The 20496-nt window shown below is 36.8% G+C and overlaps 1 protein-coding gene across 1 annotated transcript in view; it reads right to left on the bottom strand.

Annotated features, from left to right (window-relative positions):
- Positions 1 to 9847: 9847 nt before the first annotated feature.
- Positions 9848 to 20496, bottom strand: part of LOC143295915 (ero1-like protein) — a 41957-nt gene continuing 31308 nt past the window's right edge. Inside the window, exons 10-15 of the mRNA XM_076607601.1 lie at positions 19827 to 19996; positions 19081 to 19157; positions 15330 to 15399; positions 13945 to 14031; positions 12131 to 12270; positions 9848 to 10450 (exon numbers count right to left, since the gene is read on the bottom strand). Coding sequence (XP_076463716.1) covers positions 10399 to 10450; positions 12131 to 12270; positions 13945 to 14031; positions 15330 to 15399; positions 19081 to 19157; positions 19827 to 19996 — 596 coding nt within the window. The 3' untranslated portion in view covers positions 9848 to 10398. The remainder of the gene's footprint in view (positions 10451 to 12130; positions 12271 to 13944; positions 14032 to 15329; positions 15400 to 19080; positions 19158 to 19826; positions 19997 to 20496) is intronic.

Raw genomic sequence — 20496 nt, 5'->3', positions numbered from 1 at the left:
AGCGTCATCAAGTTCAGCGATATGATTATCACAGAAATGGAAAAAAACAAAACAAAAAAACCCCCCAGTAAAATAAAGAAAAAGGTCAAAGTATAGTTCAAACACATTAAAAGGAAATTAAGTATTTGATGGAAAACATAGGACCACAAAGCAGAAAGATGAAATAAAGCAGTTGTAAAAAATAAAAGAAATATTCTTGGAATCAGAAATGAGGCTGTCTTGTACAACATCAATGTGGAACAGCATTTTTTTTTTTTTTTTTTTTAAGTGTGAACTCTTCTGAAAGCTGAATTAAAACTTTGAATCATCATACATTTACAATGACTTACATTTTTAAGTAAGAGTTAGTTCTCACTCCTGATTAAGAAGTTTCTATATTTATTTTACAAACTTGTCAGAGATTCAGAGGATTTGTTGTCCACTAATTTTCAAAATTTCTACCAAGAAACGCTATTTTAAAATATCACTGCACTACTCCAAAGAAATAAACACATGTACAGAATACTCCACATTATAAACTGACAATGAAAATTACTAAGCTCCATTGGGACTTTTCTGCCAATTCATACCTTCAAAGTAAAACTGCAAAATCTCTATCTCTCATATAATATAAAGGATATTTCTAGAATGTGTAACTGTAGAGCAGTATACGCTAGCCTAGTCATTGAACTATGGTTCAAAGTATTACCTAAAGCCAAACTGAAACGTGTCTACTGTGAAAAAATAATTTCTTAAAGAAGAGACTGTTTCTTCTCTGTTTGGAGGTATTCTTACCAAAATATTAGGGAATAAATTACTGGTCAACTCTTTGTCATTTTGTTTCATTGTGAAAAAAGAGAAAGAAACTAGCTTTGTCATGCAGTTAATTTCTATGCAGCAACTCAACTTTTTATGTCTCCGTTACATCTCCTTCCCACTTCACTATCTTTACTGCACTGCAAGGAAAGATAAAAATGCAGGCTTGAAACAACACAGACAATTAAAAATCTGAAGAAGGATCTGTGGCTGCCATTAGGCAATAATACAGCCTGTTTACAAATGAATCGTATATTGTGCGCACCTGGTATGGTATCAGTGGAAGATGACAAACAAGAAGCAGAAATTTTGGAAAACACTCAAGAACACACACAAAAAAGAAGTATTAAAAAACACATACCGGTATGCACACGGAAGAACAGAATTACTGAAAATCACACACATGCACATGAAAAAGTGGAAGCACTGAAAAACATTTTTCACAAGGACAAAGATGGAAATGGACTGAAAGAACTGGTTATTCCCAGGATGTGAAAAATGAAAGAATAAAACACAAAATGCAAAAATAAAGAAGGCTAAAAGAGAAAAAAGAAACATGAGAGACTGCTTAAAAGAGAGTACAGCAGACATCGCGCTCTTGAAGCTCAGTACATATATTAACAAAAATAAATAAAAGGAAAAGAAGAAAATACACACACACACACACACACGTTACAAAAGAAAGCCAAAAAGTTGCATATTTCCAAACATTGCACACACATAATTTAATGAATGAGAAAACCCAAACAATGCTGAAAAAAAAAAAATCCAAACACTGATGACGGGAAACAAACTTTATGCTGCACTGCCGTCCACCGTTTCCTCACTACAATAATCTTAAGCATAATACACAGAGTGGTTACTGTGAATGATATGGACAGGCAAACCCTTGCTTCCTGTCAGCTGTAATCAGTAATGTGGCTGATGCCTTTGCAGGGAGGTTACAGAGCACGCTTTTCCACTTTCACAATGAAATTGGAGAGCATTCTCTATTCAATCCTATTCAGTACTGATTGTTAAAACAGAATATGCACTACTCACAGATTTAAAACACTTGTATACACATTGTCACACACGTATGCACACAAATAGGAAACCGAAGGGTTCCATACAAATAGTACTGTCATTTTTTGGGGCTGTTTTGAAACCTTACTATTCATATTTTTGTTTCGTACATTTTTTTTTAATGACATTATCTCTCTTCCTCCATCCACAATATTGGAAGAAATACTGACAAGTTTTAAGGAGCTCAAAGTAAAATAAAAATTAAATACACAAGAGAGTACTAGCTATAGCAAACTGTACACAGATTATTAGCTAATTAATGTACAGAGAAGAAATAGAAAACCTCACACAGCAAAAAAAAAAGTGTTACTTGGAGGGGAAAAAATCCAGTATATGAAATGAGCCACATTACAAAAAACAAAACAAACAAACAAAAGTTTCCAAGCCTCCCCCCGCCCTCCTAAACAACATGTTGACACACAAGCGAACTTCTTGCAGGAATCACAATGGGCATGGCATGGCAGTACTTCAGCCTCCTACTTACTGAAAAATGAACTAGATTCTTCAGATTGTTGCCATCACATACAATGGGGTAAATGTGTGTTTACTGATAATAAGAAACAGACACCACAGAGATTTATCAGATGATTCCCACCTTCGCCCCTGTACATAAGGAGTCATGAACCCATGCTGTTTGTATCAATGCACGTTTCACATTCAGCTTCATGAAATATATACCCCAGATGACTGTGAAGGCCAAATGAGGGTGGAAAGCATTTCTAACCCAACAAAAGCATTTCTAAACCGCCCAAAACAAAAATTTCAAGCTGCAAAAAACAGACCATTCTTAGATGGTCATATTCAATTGCAAGAAACAGTCAGCACCACCCATAAAGACAACACAGGCTGTGCAACAGGCACTAAATCATTCTGCTTTCTGGTGGAGAGAAGAAGTAATATAAGTCCAAAGAGAGAGAGGAACAGGAACAACATTTATGTAGTTTAAAAAAAAAAATCTGTTAAAAATAAATAGTTATTGCCATTATAGGTTTTTTGTATGCTTTACTTTAATTTTTTTTTTTATTTGTGTCTATATACCTGTTTTAAAAACTACCATATTACCAAGACAAACAACCCTAATCTTTTCTGTGTCTCTACATCACAATACTCCCTTCATGCAGGAAAAAAGACACCAATTTTTGGAACTTACTTAAATGGTCCGAACCCCCCCAAAATCCAAACTATGCCCTGACACAATCAAGTTGGATGAACAAAAACAACCAATCACAACAAAGTTAAGCAAGGGTTAGAATAACAGCAAATCAGATAGGCTCATGTTACCGCATATCGATTTCAAACTACTAATGTAGCATTTTAAAGATTGTCACACATTAGGAAACAACAGCACAGAATATTTTTACTGTAAAAGCTGAATGCTATAATAAAATGTTCAAGTAACAATAACCACTGATGACCATAAAACTGAAATGTTATTAAAATGAATAAAGACTTATAACAGGTGATATTTCAATACCGTTTTTCAAAAAACAGAGAGAAACACATATATACAGAAAAAGAAAAGGATATGCACACACACACACACTCACATACACACACACACACGGTCTCCTTCCCTTTCATTAGTATCCTCAGTTTCCAGATTTTAAAAGTCATAAGGCACAAATTTTTTCCAGAGGTCATATGTCCTGCATTTGAAAGAATTCCAAGTAACTATACAAATGAACCCCATATGTTGTTTTTTCTTTTCTCTGATGCAAGGTGCTCTAACACTGTGTGCTGATACTGATTTTTGTTGAAATTATTGTTATTATTGAAAAGCATACAATCAGTTCATACTCTTATCATTCTGAACAACAAAGTGCTGAACATTCAAGTAGTAGCGCTGGATTATACATGACTATGTTCTGTCAGTGAAAAATAAAGATAGAATTAAATAGTAAATCAAAAATTATTTGTATGAACTGACAGATGGAAGGCAATATACAAACTAACTCTTGCCAGGAAATATTATCTAACAGATACTGAAAAACCCAATCAGTTGCTACATGTACCATAAAAAATAATTCCAGGAAGTAAGGAATTCAGCTGAAATTTTATTTTCTTGCAATTCATTTTATAATAAACCATAATCAAAACAAAAAAGATATGCTGGTTCTTAAACTGGCTGTTTCTATTTAAACCAAGACATTAAAAAAGTCATGAACAATTGAACATTTGATTTTTCTCATGAAAACCAGTGGAGAATGCACTTATCAACACAGCCAAGTAGTTTCATACTTTGTTTTCAACCGAAACAGCCCAAATCTTGAAACAAAACGTGCACATACAAGTATCCAGATACTGCAGAATGGATGTTTACAGATGCAGAAAATGCTAAATCTTAGTCAACACTGAGGAATATTGTCCAGCTGAGGCCAGAGACATCAACTGCATTGTGGGATTTGGATCCAGAAGTGTGTTAAATGTACAATGCATCTTTAAAATGAGCAAGTGTTCAAGCTTTAAAATTAGCCAATCTGTAATCTCAGATTTCTTTGAGCAAATCTATGACCAAATCCTTACTGACGTAATAACAAATATACATTCTGTGTGCCACATATTAATCTACTGCTCTCCCTAAAAAGATGGAGAGAGAGAGAGAGAGAGAGAGAAAGGGAGAGAGAAAGAGAAGCACACATTAACCTGTGAATAAAGAATAATCAAGAATAAGAGAAGGTATATTTCAAAATTTATAACACAATTTTATTATCTAAAATAGACTCTTTTTTTTCAACCATCACCACATAACATCATTCTTTTAAAATCATCACTATGTCTGGCTTTAAGAAGAAAAAAAAGAGATAAAAATAAAAATAAAAAACAACAAAAACATATGGCAGAGAAAAAGATACCCTTTTTGCCCCTTCACCTTGCCTAATGATTGTGACTTCTTTCACTTTTCAAAAGAGTCAAACACAGAAACTGGTGAATTAGTTACTCTTTCTGTCCCTCCTTGCCTGTGACAGGCATCTTCTTCCATTAAGCGACCACAATCAACCCTCTGATTCTTATGTCGCATGGTTAACAAGTTAACAGAACTTTTATCTTTCAACCATACAATACTGTACAGATACCCACACAACATAAGAAAACAAAATAAAGAATTCAAAGTGATGCTTGCTTGTATCTTCCTCTTACACCACCATTCAACCTTTCAGAATAGCTGTGACCAAGAAGACAGACTTATTTATACCAACATTGCCATACTTTGTCAGGCTTGTGCACAAACAATCTTTGGTAAATAAAACTGTCATTAATGTAAAGCCAGAAATGATGAATCTTATCAACAGAACTCAGCGTACCCATTCTATTTATGCTGAAAAAAAAAAGCTGAAAAAAAATATGTACACAGCAAAAAGGTACTAACACTCTGATATAAAGCCATGTTGGGATTTCAGATTTGTAATCACTGTTGCATGCAACATGGGTTGCTCTTGCTTTAAATTGTGTGAGTATTCATAAGTAATGATTATGAAACTGGAATTGCAGTCAAGGTCACATCACACATTGTGCTAAGTTGTTTTCTTCATATGCAGTAAACCAAGTTGCCGAAGGTTTAACATACTACAACTCCTTAAATGTTTACCTTATTTTATTCTCAGTGATCAAGTGTTTTTCCTATTTTATTCTCAGTGATCAAATGAAACAAGTGGGCAAACAGACAAATACTCAAACAGAACAAAACATGTGTCAAAAGGCAAAGAACACACACACACACACACACACACACACACACACACACACACACAGAAACTCAAAAGACGGAAAGGTGGACATATGCACATGCCTACAACATGCACAGCAATCAGAATAGAGGTACAAAGAAATAGTATAAAAGCATTATTGAGAAGAAGGGCATCTTTCAAGTCCACAGTAGCACTCTATGAAGAAAAATAAGTTTATCAGTCACAGACAAGACCACTTGTCCCACATAATCAGTCAAGTACATACAGTAAAGAGACATACATGATATATAATGTTGGTGCCATTCCTCTGGCTGCCAACACGAAGGGAGGCTCAGTATAATACAACATATACTCTGACCCTAGCACTGTTCAATCACTGCAATCATGAACATGGTATGCCACATGATCAGTGACCCCCCTCGATGTTAACACTCCATGTCAAAAACATTCATTAAAACTAAGAAAATGTTTTGTACACTTCATAACATACATACTTTTTTAAGTAAAGAAAAACAACAACCAATAACAACAAACAGGGTAACATGCATTACAATCAAAATGGAATGCACAAGAATGTGTACAACTACAAATGGAATGTGCATGTGTACTTCCATCTGCACATACTTGTTACTAACACACAGAACAGTCAGAAAGTACTTGTTTTCTGTGGCCATTGACTGTGACTAAAACTATCACTTGACAGTCCACAACTATGGGACAACTAACCCCAGCATGATTCATGAGATCACCACAACGATCAGGATGGACGTTGGAGACAAAAGAAACCCTACCGTTAAAGCTTTCTTTATTTCAATTCAATACTTATTTTTTGTTTTCCTAACATTTTTTTCAAATACAGACATCTTCACCCTATATCTGAAAGTAATGTGTCATTTCATGATTACTTATCTGGGTTTACAGACTCTTGTGACCTTTGATCTGAACTCTGAGGTGTGTCAGAGTCCCTTTTGTTCCCCCATCCCTTTGACTGGACAGGGTTATTATACTGGGTCTCAGGAGGTATAAATACAACAGATGCAGTAATTATTAACCTGCCCCTAAAACACTAACAGATGAAATAAGTTTACAACTTCTTCACCAAAAACCATTACAGAATCCACCATTGCGAAACCCACTCTTGCCATAGAGTTATAACAAATGTTCAAATTTTACATGACCAGAGATTGCACTTCTTATACCAATACGCTTTGACGATGAAATAAAAGAAATCAACTTACGGACATAACAAGTAATACCACAACCATCTTTTAAATTACATGCATATTCTTGTAAAATCTTACATTACAAATTTAAAAATGAAAAATGGCAGCATACTGTACAAAAAATGTCAGATTAAAAAAACAAACAGCAAACATTCCAGTTGCAAGAGAACTCCACAGAGGAGAAGGGGGAATCAAACAAACATGTAGCACACGATGTTGAAGCAGACCAGATCACTTGTCTTACAAGATGAGAGTTTTTCCCTTAAATAATAGTTGGAGGTGATTCTATTTCACTCTTGCTTTTAATGACACAATGGATATTCAAACTGATGGGCAGTTTTGTTTTTTCACCATTATATCTAAGGGAATGCCTGCAGTGCCCTAATTTTTCTTACAGTACATTGGAGGAGAGCAAAATGTCAGGAATTGGCCAAAACTTGTTCTGAGAATAGACTGATGTGTGGCCATCTGCAAGGCACATCTGAGGCCTCTTGCTCAATCCTTGGCCATAACATAAAAGTACCACCCAACACATTGCTTCCAACCACTTTGTACAAACTGCTTTGTCAGCAGATTACCCTGTTAACCCTTTCAGGCCTGTTGTCTAAGCTGTGTTTTGTATATTCAGCAACATGAATTCAGCAGACCCATCTGAATACATGGAACTTCCAAAACTTGTTAAACACACAAGAGTGCCCAAATTCAAATACACTAACCTGTTGTTTTGGTGCAGGATTATCTTAGCAATGAAAGTTCAATAAATGGTAACAGCAACAACTGAATGCCGATCCAGTCATGCAAAACTTCATGTAAAGATCAAATGTCTATAGCAGCCAGTAACAGCAGCCTTATGTGTTTCAAGATACTTGATGGTCCAATAAACAGTATCTTTTTTTTGTTTTTCTCTTATCAAGGTGAAATATTTCATCAACTTGAACACTGAAAAAACTGAGCTAAAATACTACTTGATCATGGAAATACAACAGGTTGACAAAGCAGTACAAATATTCACAACAGCAGGACTTCATGCGAAAAAAAAGAAAAAGTTTGCTAAACAGTATGGTTTTGGATATATATGAAAAATATTTGCTAACAGAATGATTTTATGGTTAATATGAAAGAAAAGTTAACTAAACAGTATGATGTATGCACATGAAAATGGTTATTCTTTGAACTTCCACTTTATAAAATACTGACAAAATTAATTCAAATACACACATACACCATCATTCACAATGACACCATATTATTTTTGATATACCTCAACTGAAACATAACACACGTTATGGATGTCATCTTGATGTTTATTAGCTTTTCTTTTTCTTTTCTTTTGGTGACATTTTCATATCACATATCAGAAAACACAAATTTAAAGTGTCCAAAGTAATACTTATAGTTAAACTTAAAGCCATTGAAGACCAAAAATGATAATGACAATGGAGAGTGTGTGAAAACTGACATTTTCATAAAAGATGTGAAAAGATCCCAGGGCTGATTAAAAATTAAACAAAAAAAAAGAAAAACAACCATTCATGAAAATCTGTTTGTCTGGCGTTCTGGAAGTTAGTTCATTATCTGAAAGGCAAGCTAAAAATTATCTTTTGTAACACATAATCTCTCAAGATCGTGTATATTCTCATTAATTTGTAAAAAGATAAAGCGAGTTTACCAAACCATAACCCATTAGTTTGTTACTCTAAGGACACATTTTGTAAGGATACCACAGTCTGTTAAGACAGTACCAATGATTACAGACTGATTTGGATAGTACCTTTTGAAACTGGCCTCTGTGCAATATTTCAATGAACTACAAATCAGAGATGATTTGTTGACAAGGTCCAACTTTGTCACAGTTCATTCACACATAATGTTTAAAAGCAAACTGCATCTCAGTTGGAATAAACATAGAGATTCATTTATCTCAAGAGTGGAAACTTGCCCACAGTCTAAATAAAAATATGAATGTTGTTTTACTATGATATAAACACAGAGAACTTGTAAGTAGACAGCATGGAAAAGTTGAAGTTTGTGTTAACAATGACTCAAGTGCTCTTCAGCAAAAAGTACATGTTCACAGTACACCTTTTCACAGACATTTCTTTTTAAAGAATGAACCAGTCAACAAATATCACAGCTGAAACATTGACAAGACCAAACAAACGGGACTAAAGTTCACTCAACAATATACGTTTTACTCTACACAGTGTGATGCTGTTTTCAGTATGCAAGACATTTCAGAGTATCAGGCAGTCAAACAGCCAGCCAGCTGACATATTTCCTCCCCCCCCCCCCCACCACCCCATGCTGGGTCAGCTAGAAAAATCACATAACACATTCTGAGAAAAAAGCAAATAAGCACAAAGCACACACTGTCCCTTGAACAACAGAAATCTACATATAAAACATCAGTTACCTTGAAAAGCACCGGATCCTTCTCCCTTCTTTTCTACAGGTAATGAAACGAGTCCTTTGAATGAAAAACGAAGCTGAGACAGATTCCAGTTTTGTCCGCGGTAGTGTTCACCACTGTTTGTTACCATCAGATTCCCTAACACGGATGAAAGCAGTCCATTGCAAAGTGGTCTGAGGTAATTCAAGATGCTAACATGAAACAAGAGTGGCAAAGCCTTCCATAATTCACAGAGCAAGCATCACTTAACAACAACACTACCAAAGTGACTCAGCAGCAGTCTCTGGCTCATGGCATCATGGAGACCTGACACAGACAGCACACAGTGGACTGCCAGCTCTGAGACTGTGGCAGAAAAGTGCGCGTGTGGATGTGTGTAGGCCATGGGAGATGCCAAAGAGAGGGATGTGGGTAATCCCACTGAAACAGTGCTGATGACTCATGAGTCAGCAAAAAAGAAAAAAAAAGAAAAGCCACAACAAAGCCTTCCACCCAACAGAAAAAGTGCTTCATCTTCAACAAAGAAAACAAAAACAACACACCCCTCCCACTCTACATCCCTAAATAACCAAACTAAAAATAAAAACAAACAAACAAAACAATCAAATAAATACCCCCTCGTCCCCATCCCCCCCCCCCCCCCACTAAAAAAAGAGACTAAAATACAGACTAAACCCCATAGAAAACTTGAAGAACAGACAGATTCTGAAGATCAGCAGATAACAACTACTGAAAAACAACAGATAGTATTAAACCATAGAAACAAAAGACTACATAATGAATGAGTAGAGAAAAAATAAAAGAAAAAGAAAAAACAGAAGCATGCTGTGTCAGTGGCTTGCAGTTGCATACATGTAACAGTGTTGAATTTCAGTCAAGCAAAATGATCTTTTCAACTGCATCCTCCAAAGGTTTTTATCATTTCATTCTGATTCTGTAAACTAACTGGTCCTGAACCAAAGACCAATTTGGGAACAGCAGAACAATATGTAACCACATGTGGACCTGGTTTTAAAGGTGAAGTAATATGGCTTGTTCCACATTGCACTGCTCAAGGTAACAGCATGACCAAAAAAAAAAAAGAAAAAGAAAAAAAAAGGCAACCAAAAGAAAACTCCCAAGACAGACAAAAAGTGTGCATCAGCCCATGGTCTTGGTCAGAAGACATGGCCAGGGACAGTGTTGTCAGCACATCACCGTGCCCACACTGCTCAGCTCATCATCTCAGCATGGCACGGAAATTTTCTACTGCTTGGATGCTGCTGGATAACCTGTAAAGACAAGACAAGATGATAGTCAGTTGAAATGCGTGTGTGTGTGTCCCTCTGCATTCTGCAAAGCTGTCATGCATTGTGGGTGTGATGTTTCATTGTGTTGCACTGCACTGTGTTGTGCTGAGGTGTGTGTGTCTATGTGTGTGTGTGTGTGTGTGTGTGTGTGTGTGTGTGTTGTGTGTGTGTGTGTGTGTGTGTTGTGAGTGTGTGTGTGTGTGTGTGTGTGTGTGTGTGTGTTGTGTGTGTGTGTGTGTGTGTGTGTGTGTTTGTGTGTGTGTGTGTGTGTGTGTGTGTGTGTGTGTGTGTGTGTGTGTGTGTGTGTGTGTGTGTGTGTGTGTGTGTGTGTGTGTGTGTGTGTGTGTGTGTGTGTGTGTGTGTGTGTGTGTGTGTGTGTGTGTGTGTATGTGTGTGTGTTGTGAGTGTGTGTGTGTGTGTGTGTGTGTGTGTGTGTGTTGTGTGTGTGTGTGTGTGTGTGTGTGTGTGTGTGTTGTGTGTGTGTGTGTGTGTGTGTGTGTGTGTGTGTGTGTTGTGTGTGTGTGTGTGTGTGTGTGTGTGTACAAAAATTATACATGCATGTGTATCATGGAAAGGGGGAAGGGGAGTCAAAATCATCTTTGATGGTTAAAAAGTTTAAAGGTCCCATAGCCTTTCATGGTCATCAGGGCAGTGAATTCATATCCACTGCGTCTACAGCTCGGCAGGGGAAGTCCTATCTTCTCCGCCCGTCCTTGTAACTTTCCCCAACAGAAGTCAGGTACCCATTCACACATAGGTGGAGTGAGAAAAATCTGAGAAAAGAGCCTTTCCCAAGGACACAACATCTGGCTGAAACAGGGCCTTGTACTCTGATCACTGATGGACACTGGATCAGAAGCCTGACACATAACTGAGTCTGTCACAACACCTCCTGTGTGTTATCCTTCATAGGTGTGTAAGACTTGGTCCTTTGTGTGCATTTATGTGTGTGTGACTGCGTATGTGTGTTTGTAATTGTGTGTGTGAACATGTGTGCATGTGTGTGTGTGTGTGTTCATGCACATGCCTTTATTGGTATCAGTGTACTGTTTCCTGAGAGAGGAATTTTTGACAGTTCATATGAACTATTTGTTTAAGATACGTGTGAGTTGGTAACCCACTTCCTTTTTAATCCTTTTATGATACAAGGGATTCTTCCAGAATCAATGTATGCACAGTAATCATCATAAACTGTCACCAGTAAAGTGTGAAAAGAATCCACACATGCATCATTCTACACACAAGAACATCAACAATGTTGCATGACAACCACATACACACCATAAAGACAACATCCCTTAATGATTGAGCAAATGCACACATACAAATTCATTAACTATTTGAAAATGCACTCACACACATTAACTATTTGATAATGCACTCACATACATTAACTATTTGAAAATGCACTCGCACACATTAACTATTTGATAATCCATTCACACATTAACTATTTGAAAATGCACTCGCATACATTAATTATTTGATAATGCACTCGCATACATCAACTATTTGAAATTGCACTCGCATACATTAACTATATGATTTTTGTTAAAGGACAAGGAACTTTAACAAGAGAGGCAGAAATCACAAACAAATGTCCCAAATACTGTCTGAGAAATGTTTCCACACAATGCATGTGCACAGCATGCACACAGTCACCTGGTGAAGGCGTTGAACAAAGCCACGATCTCCGTTCTGGTCAGCTGGAAGTCAGCCTTGAAGTCCGCACTGACCGTCGACTCTGGTCCCATTGAACTGCCTGAAAACAGGATCTTCAGCGCTGTGCCCATTCCCAGCACCTGAACAAACAGACACACTTTGTCACCTTGTTCTGTGCTTATACACTTTAACCCTTTGACTTCCACAATGATTTGTAAATTTTGGCAAATAATAACAATCTCTAAAAAGTAAAACAAAAACAAAAAACAAACATACAAACAAAAACACACACACACACACACAACCCCCAACAAAAACAACAACTAACAAAAATCAAAATAATGCCCCAAAGTATGTAAAACGAATGCAGAATTGAACTCATACAACTTCTACAAATGTTCAACACTGACAGGATGAGATAACTCCCAATCAGGACAAGATAACTCAGATTCGGGGAATGAAATATTTTGAAAAAAAGAAGAAGAAAATTCAGTTTGTTTATCTTATGGGTGGAAATGGTGCTAAAATACTTGCAAATGTATTAGACACAACAATCAAGTGCAATTATGTTGTTTTCCTCCACCATCAAGTTTTCTTCCACTATCATGTTGTTTTTAATATACACACTATACATAAACACACACCCACACCCTACCACCAAACACCCACAAACACTATCACACAATATCACAACACAAAAGCTCACTCTAAACAGTATCTAGGCTTGAAGATTTCACCTGGAGGATTCACAGAAAATGAAAACCCCAAAATGAAGTTTTCAAGCAAAAATATTGTCTTTTTTTTTTCTATACACACTTCTGACACGACCCCACCCCCTTTCTGTTAATGTACTTTGCAGCATGTGATCATAATAAGGATAACCAGAATCACTGTAGTTGATCAACAAGATTACTTTCCTTTTCTACCATGTTTTCATAGCTACTATTGTTGATGTTGTGTGGAAAATCAAACAAAATTCTAGCCACCTCTCCTAACTGTACCCTACTTCCTGGCAGCCATGCTGACAAGCTCAATGACATTTCACTTTATAAAAACAGACACACAAAAAAAACCCTCATCAAAATCAAGCTGAAACTCGCTCAGATAATGCTTCTAACATGCACCAAGACAGTCGCCCTTTACAAGGAAGTAAGCATGGTCAATTGACTGGCTGGACTGTTGATAATGCAGTCATCCCAAAAGCGTGGGTATATCCGCATTTGAAAAGTGAAAGGCTTACTGTAAAATAGTTACCACCTAACAATTCACAACAGGCACAATAAATGCAAAACAAGTACTTGAAGAACTTGCATAAAACATAATGATGATAATAATGCAGACTGAAGCTCTCATATCCCAGACTGGGAGCTCATGTTGTTTACAGTAAAAGATATACATATGTTAGCGCACATACAGAACATCACCAGTCAACATTACTTACAAGCCAAAAAACAACTCATCGAAAAGAAGCTCCTCAAGTAATATCTGAAAACCCCTTTGCATTATCTAGGCCAGTTGACTGAATAGTAAACAAGCAGTAAAGACAGGCACAAAGAAAAAGAAAAAAACAAAAAAACAAATAAAGAAACAATCAGTGCAGGATCTTGCTGAGCTTACTTTACTTGTAACCATTTCAATCTTTCAGTTATGACTGGAGCGTACAGGTCAAATGGTGTGCTGGACAAGTACTAAGAAATGAACTTTGCACAAACACATCTGATCATCTGAGTAATTTGTTCATTTAAAATAAATAACAGATAACAGGAAACTGCATAAATAGGAAGCTTATACTTAACGGTGAAAGCTAAACCCACCTGCAACTTTCCCCACAGTTTGCATTTGTCACATCCCACACAGTCCATTATTCTGGAGATGTTCCAGAAGTGGTCTCGGAATTCCCTCTGCAATTTAATAATGAACAATACTGTTAGTTTGCGTAGTACCAACATATCAACTGGTAATCAGCATCAGATCATAATCAAATTGCCTATATATGAAACCAAGTATCCTAAATTTGCATGAATGCACAAAAACCCTATAAATTAGGCACTGTGTGAACACCACAAGGGGGGCATGGTCTATGGTTTGAAATTGGGTGCAATGGTATGAAATGAACAACCAATATGTTTTGATGACTCCTGAAGTGTCTTCTTGTCACCAAAACCCACTGCAGAATAACTTTTTCAAACTGCAGCCCTTAAATGAAGAAAAAAAGGAAACCTAGAACAAACATCTAAGGAACAGAACATGGTTTTTCTTTTCATGTAACAAAAAATAAAAGATACAATTTGCACATTCAAACAGTTGAAACCAGAAAGTCAGAGAACACAAAGACCTCAACAAATGCTCTCCATCATTCCAAGTCCTCCATAAGAGAGATAAGACATGGACAGACAACAAAGCAAGCAAGTGTTTGTTCTCAGGCGACACCCTGACCATAGAATGGTTTCCCCTAAATTCTATAACGTTTGGGTTTCTATTACGATTTCTGAACCTTCACAAAACACAGCAGATTTTTCTTAACACTGTACACTGTACATTTTGTGAAATGGCTCCCCTCGCCCACCACCCACCATTTTTTGCTTTCTAGTGATTTCAGAGTGCTATAGATTTAGTGAAATATTCCTCTGCTAATTGCAGTATGGTTGCTTGCACAACCCATCAGCTAGCAGCAATGATTAAAATTATGTGCCTCTGTCTGATATAGACTAACGATACTTATTCCTATTCCTCATTTTATAAACAGCTTACTGTTTGGGAAGTCTGTGAGTTTATATCTCTGTACTTTTATTCACCTGTACGCCAGCTGACAGATAATGCAAGTAACAATGGTTTGCAATACATGCCTTTGTCTTATAAAGAGTAGTAGTACCTTGGTGAATACTTAACGTCTCTTCATGTTACTCATATTACCAATCATGCTTTAAAAAAACAACAACATTACAAGTGTATTAATTCAAAAGAGTGATGATTGTACATGCAAACATACACCCACAAATTCACATACATTCAAAAGCGCAATCATGACATTAAAAACCTATTTTGCAAAATGGATCATAATCTGGCATCAGCCACAATCTGGCATAAGCCAGATAATTTACTTCAAACATCAGACAGTTTCTACATTGTTCACTACACACACACACACACACACAAAAGCATACGAACCAAGCAGGGGCACTATCAAACTCCATCTTACCTTTAATTTTTTCGTTTCCTCAGAATTGTCTTGAAACAGTTTCCCCTCATCAAAATGATCAGGAAAATCCCTGAAAACAACACCAAAATTCACTGCATTTACTGACATCAAAAACACCAAACACAATACCAACATCAAAATAAGTAAAACATGTTCTCTAATATCTCCAGTTGTGGGAATATGTATATCATATTATTCCAGATCATAACTTGTCTGTTCTGAATCATAACTTTTTATTTTTAATGAGTGAATATCCAACATAGTTACTTTATCAAGCTCATGTACACACTGATTTTTATATTCTAGACAACTCTCCATTAAATGCTTTTAAGTACACTTTTTCCATACATTTTTTTCTTCTTTTCTCTTTCTCTATTGTAATTTTTTTCCACTCCAATACCTTCTTTGCATGCATTCAATTAATTGTGAAAAAAAAAAAAGAAAGAAAGAAAAAGAACTACAAACAGCTGACAGTGAAAAAGCACAGAATTATCTCCCCCCCCCCCCTTTTAAATTGTAGCTGAATTAGGTCATGCAGATAACAGACAAGATATACCATCTGTCAATAACCCCCACCACCCTTCCCTGCCACCCCCTTCCCTTCACATTGTGGTGGTGATTTCTCTTTTCCAGCTGTTGTGAAACAACAGATGTTCCATCCCACACATCTCTGGTTATCCACCAAATCATACAAGAAGCTGATCAATAAACAAGTCCAAAAATACTGTGCAACACATATTCACACAGCCAAGTTGTGTACGACTGCACACAGCATGACACTTCTAAGCTTCTGCTCAGAGGCAGTGGGGAGAATGAAGGTAGGGGAGAGAGAAAGAGAGAACTCAGAACTTAGAAATACTTTTACAACAAGGCCACTGGTCTGTTTGCAAAAGAAGTACATATATACATCTTAAACACAAAATGTCGTAAATAAAGGGGGGAATGTACCAATATTATGGATACAGAATTTCATCAGAGGAGAGAGAGAGAGAGAGAGATACGAGTACAAATAATCCATTCATTACAGGCCTTGGCATCTAATGAAGAGGCGTGTGAACGGTTCATTATTATTATTATAAGAAGCTACATGAAAAGTGAAAAACATTAAATGATTGAAAGAAAGACGATTGATAAATCTGGATTGAAAGAAACAAAACAATTAAGAAATGGCTATTTCTCTAACTTTAAAGGCCTTGTGCAAATACAGATATAAAATATCTAGAATGGTTATGTCAGTGCTTGACAACAAACTCAACTAAACAAAACAGGCTGTTCATAGCATTTATGCTGTATAAGTCCCTCTCCAACATTACTCAGTGCTTCACAACAAAGAATAAATTGTACTTCATCTTCTTTTTATTTCATGCATAATGGACATAACATATCAGATTCCTTATGTAATATTACATTCCTTATACAGTGAACAGCCAGAGCAGTTGCACAGAGTTAAAAATCTTCTTGTCATACATTTGATGCCTATCAATATTCAACAACAAGTATGGTTTAAAATCATGATTACAATAAATATACAGATGAAATCTTTCACTTGTATTAGTATGTAAATACCAAGTTTGCCACCCACAATAAATCAAGCACTGATGAAAAGTGTATATGAAACCTTTAAAGCAACTGACACCCTGATTTTAACATGCTCAAATCCATTTTTGCACAAACAAAGGTGCATGTTTGAAACCCAGTTTTTCTTACCATTGGCAACTAAAGAGAAAGAGAGAAAGGGTGGGGGGGGTTGGGGTAGGGGGTAGGAGATGAGGGAACAGACAGATAAAAGGAAGTAAAAAAAAAAGAAAAAAAAAAAGGGAGGGGTTTAGTTTCATTTCAGTTTCACAAGGAAGCATCACCGCATTTGGACAAATCAATATACGCAACACCACATCTATTAGGTAGATGCCTAACCAGCTTAGTCAGATCTTGAGGGCATGCATATATATATATATATATATATATTTGTGTACCTGTCACTCAGAGTGGATTTCTGCGACAGAATTTGGCCAGAGGGCAACATTCTCGCAGCCTTGGGTTCTTTTTCAGTGCGCAAAGTGTGTGCTACAACGGGACCTTGGCTTATTGCCTCATCCGAATGACTAGACACTCAGTTTGATTTTCCACCGGGTGGGGTGGAGGGTGGGGGTAGCTAAAGTACATAGATCCTATCCTATAACAGAAGTTATGTTTCCTTGGCAGTAAACAGATTAATCAATAAATTATATTTTTTTTAAAAACCAACCAAACAAAAAAAACAAAACCAACCAACCAATATAACGGGAAGGAAAATTCTTTGTTTCAGTGGTTAGAACAGTAAGATAACAATAATATCACAGACCAAATCCGTTTTCCTCCCTGCTTCTCTCCCTCGTACATGTGCACAGAAACACACACACACACACACACACACTTATATGCATCCACTCACACATACTGATACAAACACAATCTTACATCAGAAGAAAGGCTGTCTGCAATAACAAATAGAATGCAGCAAATATCTGAAAGGTAAACCTATAAAGATTTTGGTTTGTGTGGGAAATCCATTTTTCCTGGTGTTGGAAATCATTAACAAACAAAAACAAAGCAACAACCCTTCACAACAGCAGTCCTTGTGATCATCATGGAGGCATGGCATTCAAGGTACAGTATTTTCACAATGTTTTCAACACTTTCATTTCAAATTACCGCCTGACATGTATGCAAATTATTGCTGGAAACTATTTCAAACAGGAGCACAAGAGTCACCAAATGTCTGCAAACTCCACCATAAAACTGGGTGGGGAAATGTTGAATTTTTTTTTTCTTGTCCTTTCTATGTTTGCTGGTTTTAACTTCCACATTCACTTAAATGTACCAGTTTTTATGTGTATGACCATTTTCTTTAACCACGCCATTAAGACAGCTTTATTTCATTTTGGAAAAGGGAGGGGAATGTTTATGAATACACAAAATTATCTGTTTTCTTGATGTTTGATCAAGCACTGAACTGAACTTATCAAGCTTCAAGGTACTGAAGTGAATCTGCAGACAAAGTTCTAATGGTCTGTTTTGATGGCAAGAATAGTCTCCATGCATTCACACACGTTTTAAGTTCATCAGCTATGATTATCAATCGCAGAAGCTTCCTACAGATACAAGTGACAATAAAAACAACTAGAATCCTCTTTAGCAATTCACATGTGGATACACAGGTGTTAGAAACATGACAGAACACAGTCTAATCTAGCACAAAATCTACAAAACCAACACACACACACACACTATCTCAAACACAATCTACAGGACCTGAGGGCACACACCTTTCTCAAAAACAATCTAAACAGAGCCAGATACAAATGAAAGCAATAAAAAAGAAATAAAATAAATCTCTCTCTTTTCCACTTGTGTGTGCATGAGTGTGTGTTTCATCAGTGTGTATGTGTGCATGTATATATAAAAATGTGTGTGTGTGTGTGTGTGTGTGTGTGTGTGTTGTGTTGTGTGTGTGTATACCTGCACACGTGTGTATAAGCATACCTTGAGTCTGAAGTTTTGAGCGTGCGTGCGTGCGTGCATGCGTGCGTGCGTGTGTGTATGTGTGTGTGTGTGTGTGTGCGCGCATGCATGCATATATGCACACATGTATATGTGACCTATGTGCAGATGCTGGCTAACTGGATATTTCTCCAAAACAATTACAACAAAAAACAAAGTCAATGGCTGAGTCAAGTAAAATGTTCATGGTGAACAAACTTCAGCACTCTACCTGACCACTCTCATGAAATCTTTGACAGCTGAACGCACTTCTTCATCCTCTTCCACGTTGCCAGTGTAAAACTCTTCCTGCACAACCAGACAGACACCAATGATCAGGGAGAAGTATTACTGATGGTCAAGTAACAAAACCTTTTTTTTTTTCAATAATTTTTTTTTTTTTCATTTTTGTTTTATTTTTCTATTCACCCCCCTTGAAAAAATGTTCAGACTGTTTTTCTGTTGATTTGTGTTTTATCAATATTCCCTCTCTTTTTCAGAAAACAACTGTTATGATTTTGTCATCAGTTGGCAATGTAGTCCACAACCTAGATACATAGACCATCCTGAACTTAAAATGTTTCTGAAACAAAACCACTGAAAAAACAGAAACTCAGCACAAAATACATACATGAGCACATGCATTCAATCAAACACACACACACACACACACACAAACACACACATGTGCGAGGGCACTCTCATTAGCCATGTATTAATCTACATAAAATAAATAACAAAAATAAAACAACAAATTCAAAATAGAATTTACCTGAAGTAATCGTAAACATTGGTATACCATGCCATCACAAAGGAGAAAACCAGGAAAGTCTCACTCATACCAAGTTTGATAGCTACACCACTTGCAATAGCTGAGAAAATGTCAATGCTGAAGTTTGCCATGGATGTACACACACACACACAACACAAACTACTTGAGAAGGAATACAGCACACACACACACACACACACACACACCTGCAGCAGGTAAGGGGCAGCCTTAGCCAGGGCCCGAAGCTCCACCAGGTAGGTGAAGTATAAATTCTTCAGCCTCTGTGGTCCCTGTCCATCCGAGGTCTCAGGGTCAAACCTCTTCTTGAACTCCTTGACGTTAGGACCCCACTCCGGATTGGCAAAGGCAGTGGGTGCTGCAATGCGATGTGAAGCAATGCAAGTCTGTGACCATGATCATGCAGCTCTTCAGCCGGGAAGCAGTTTCTCTATTGCCAAGATGATCAGTTTTAAAACATATCTATTTCGCTTCTTCTGCTCTCACACACTGAAAGCTTGAGATGTTTCTTGTGTGTGTGTGTGTGTGTGTGTGTGTGCGTGTGCGTGTGTGCAAATGCATTTTCTCTGCGACTGTAAAAAACATAAAAGATAATAATGTAAGAATGAAAGATCTATTATAAAAAAATAGTACCCCCACTCCCATCTCCAAAAATGCATTCCAGCAAAATCAATAATTTCATCTATAAAAGAAACACAACAAGTGAAGAATACTTTACAGTACTTTGCATTCCCACTTTTAACCCCTTTTCTGTTACAACATGGACCCATAAATGCTAGCAACAATAACCTTCACACACACACACACACACACACACACTGAATCAGTTCATCAAACTCCAAACCAACCAAACATGAT

The sequence above is a fragment of the Babylonia areolata genome, chromosome 21 (genome assembly GCF_041734735.1).
Source record: "Babylonia areolata isolate BAREFJ2019XMU chromosome 21, ASM4173473v1, whole genome shotgun sequence".
NCBI lineage: Eukaryota > Metazoa > Mollusca > Gastropoda > Neogastropoda > Buccinidae > Babylonia > Babylonia areolata.
Note: the sequence above shows the minus strand (reverse complement) of the source record. Positions and strands in the feature narration are given on the sequence as shown.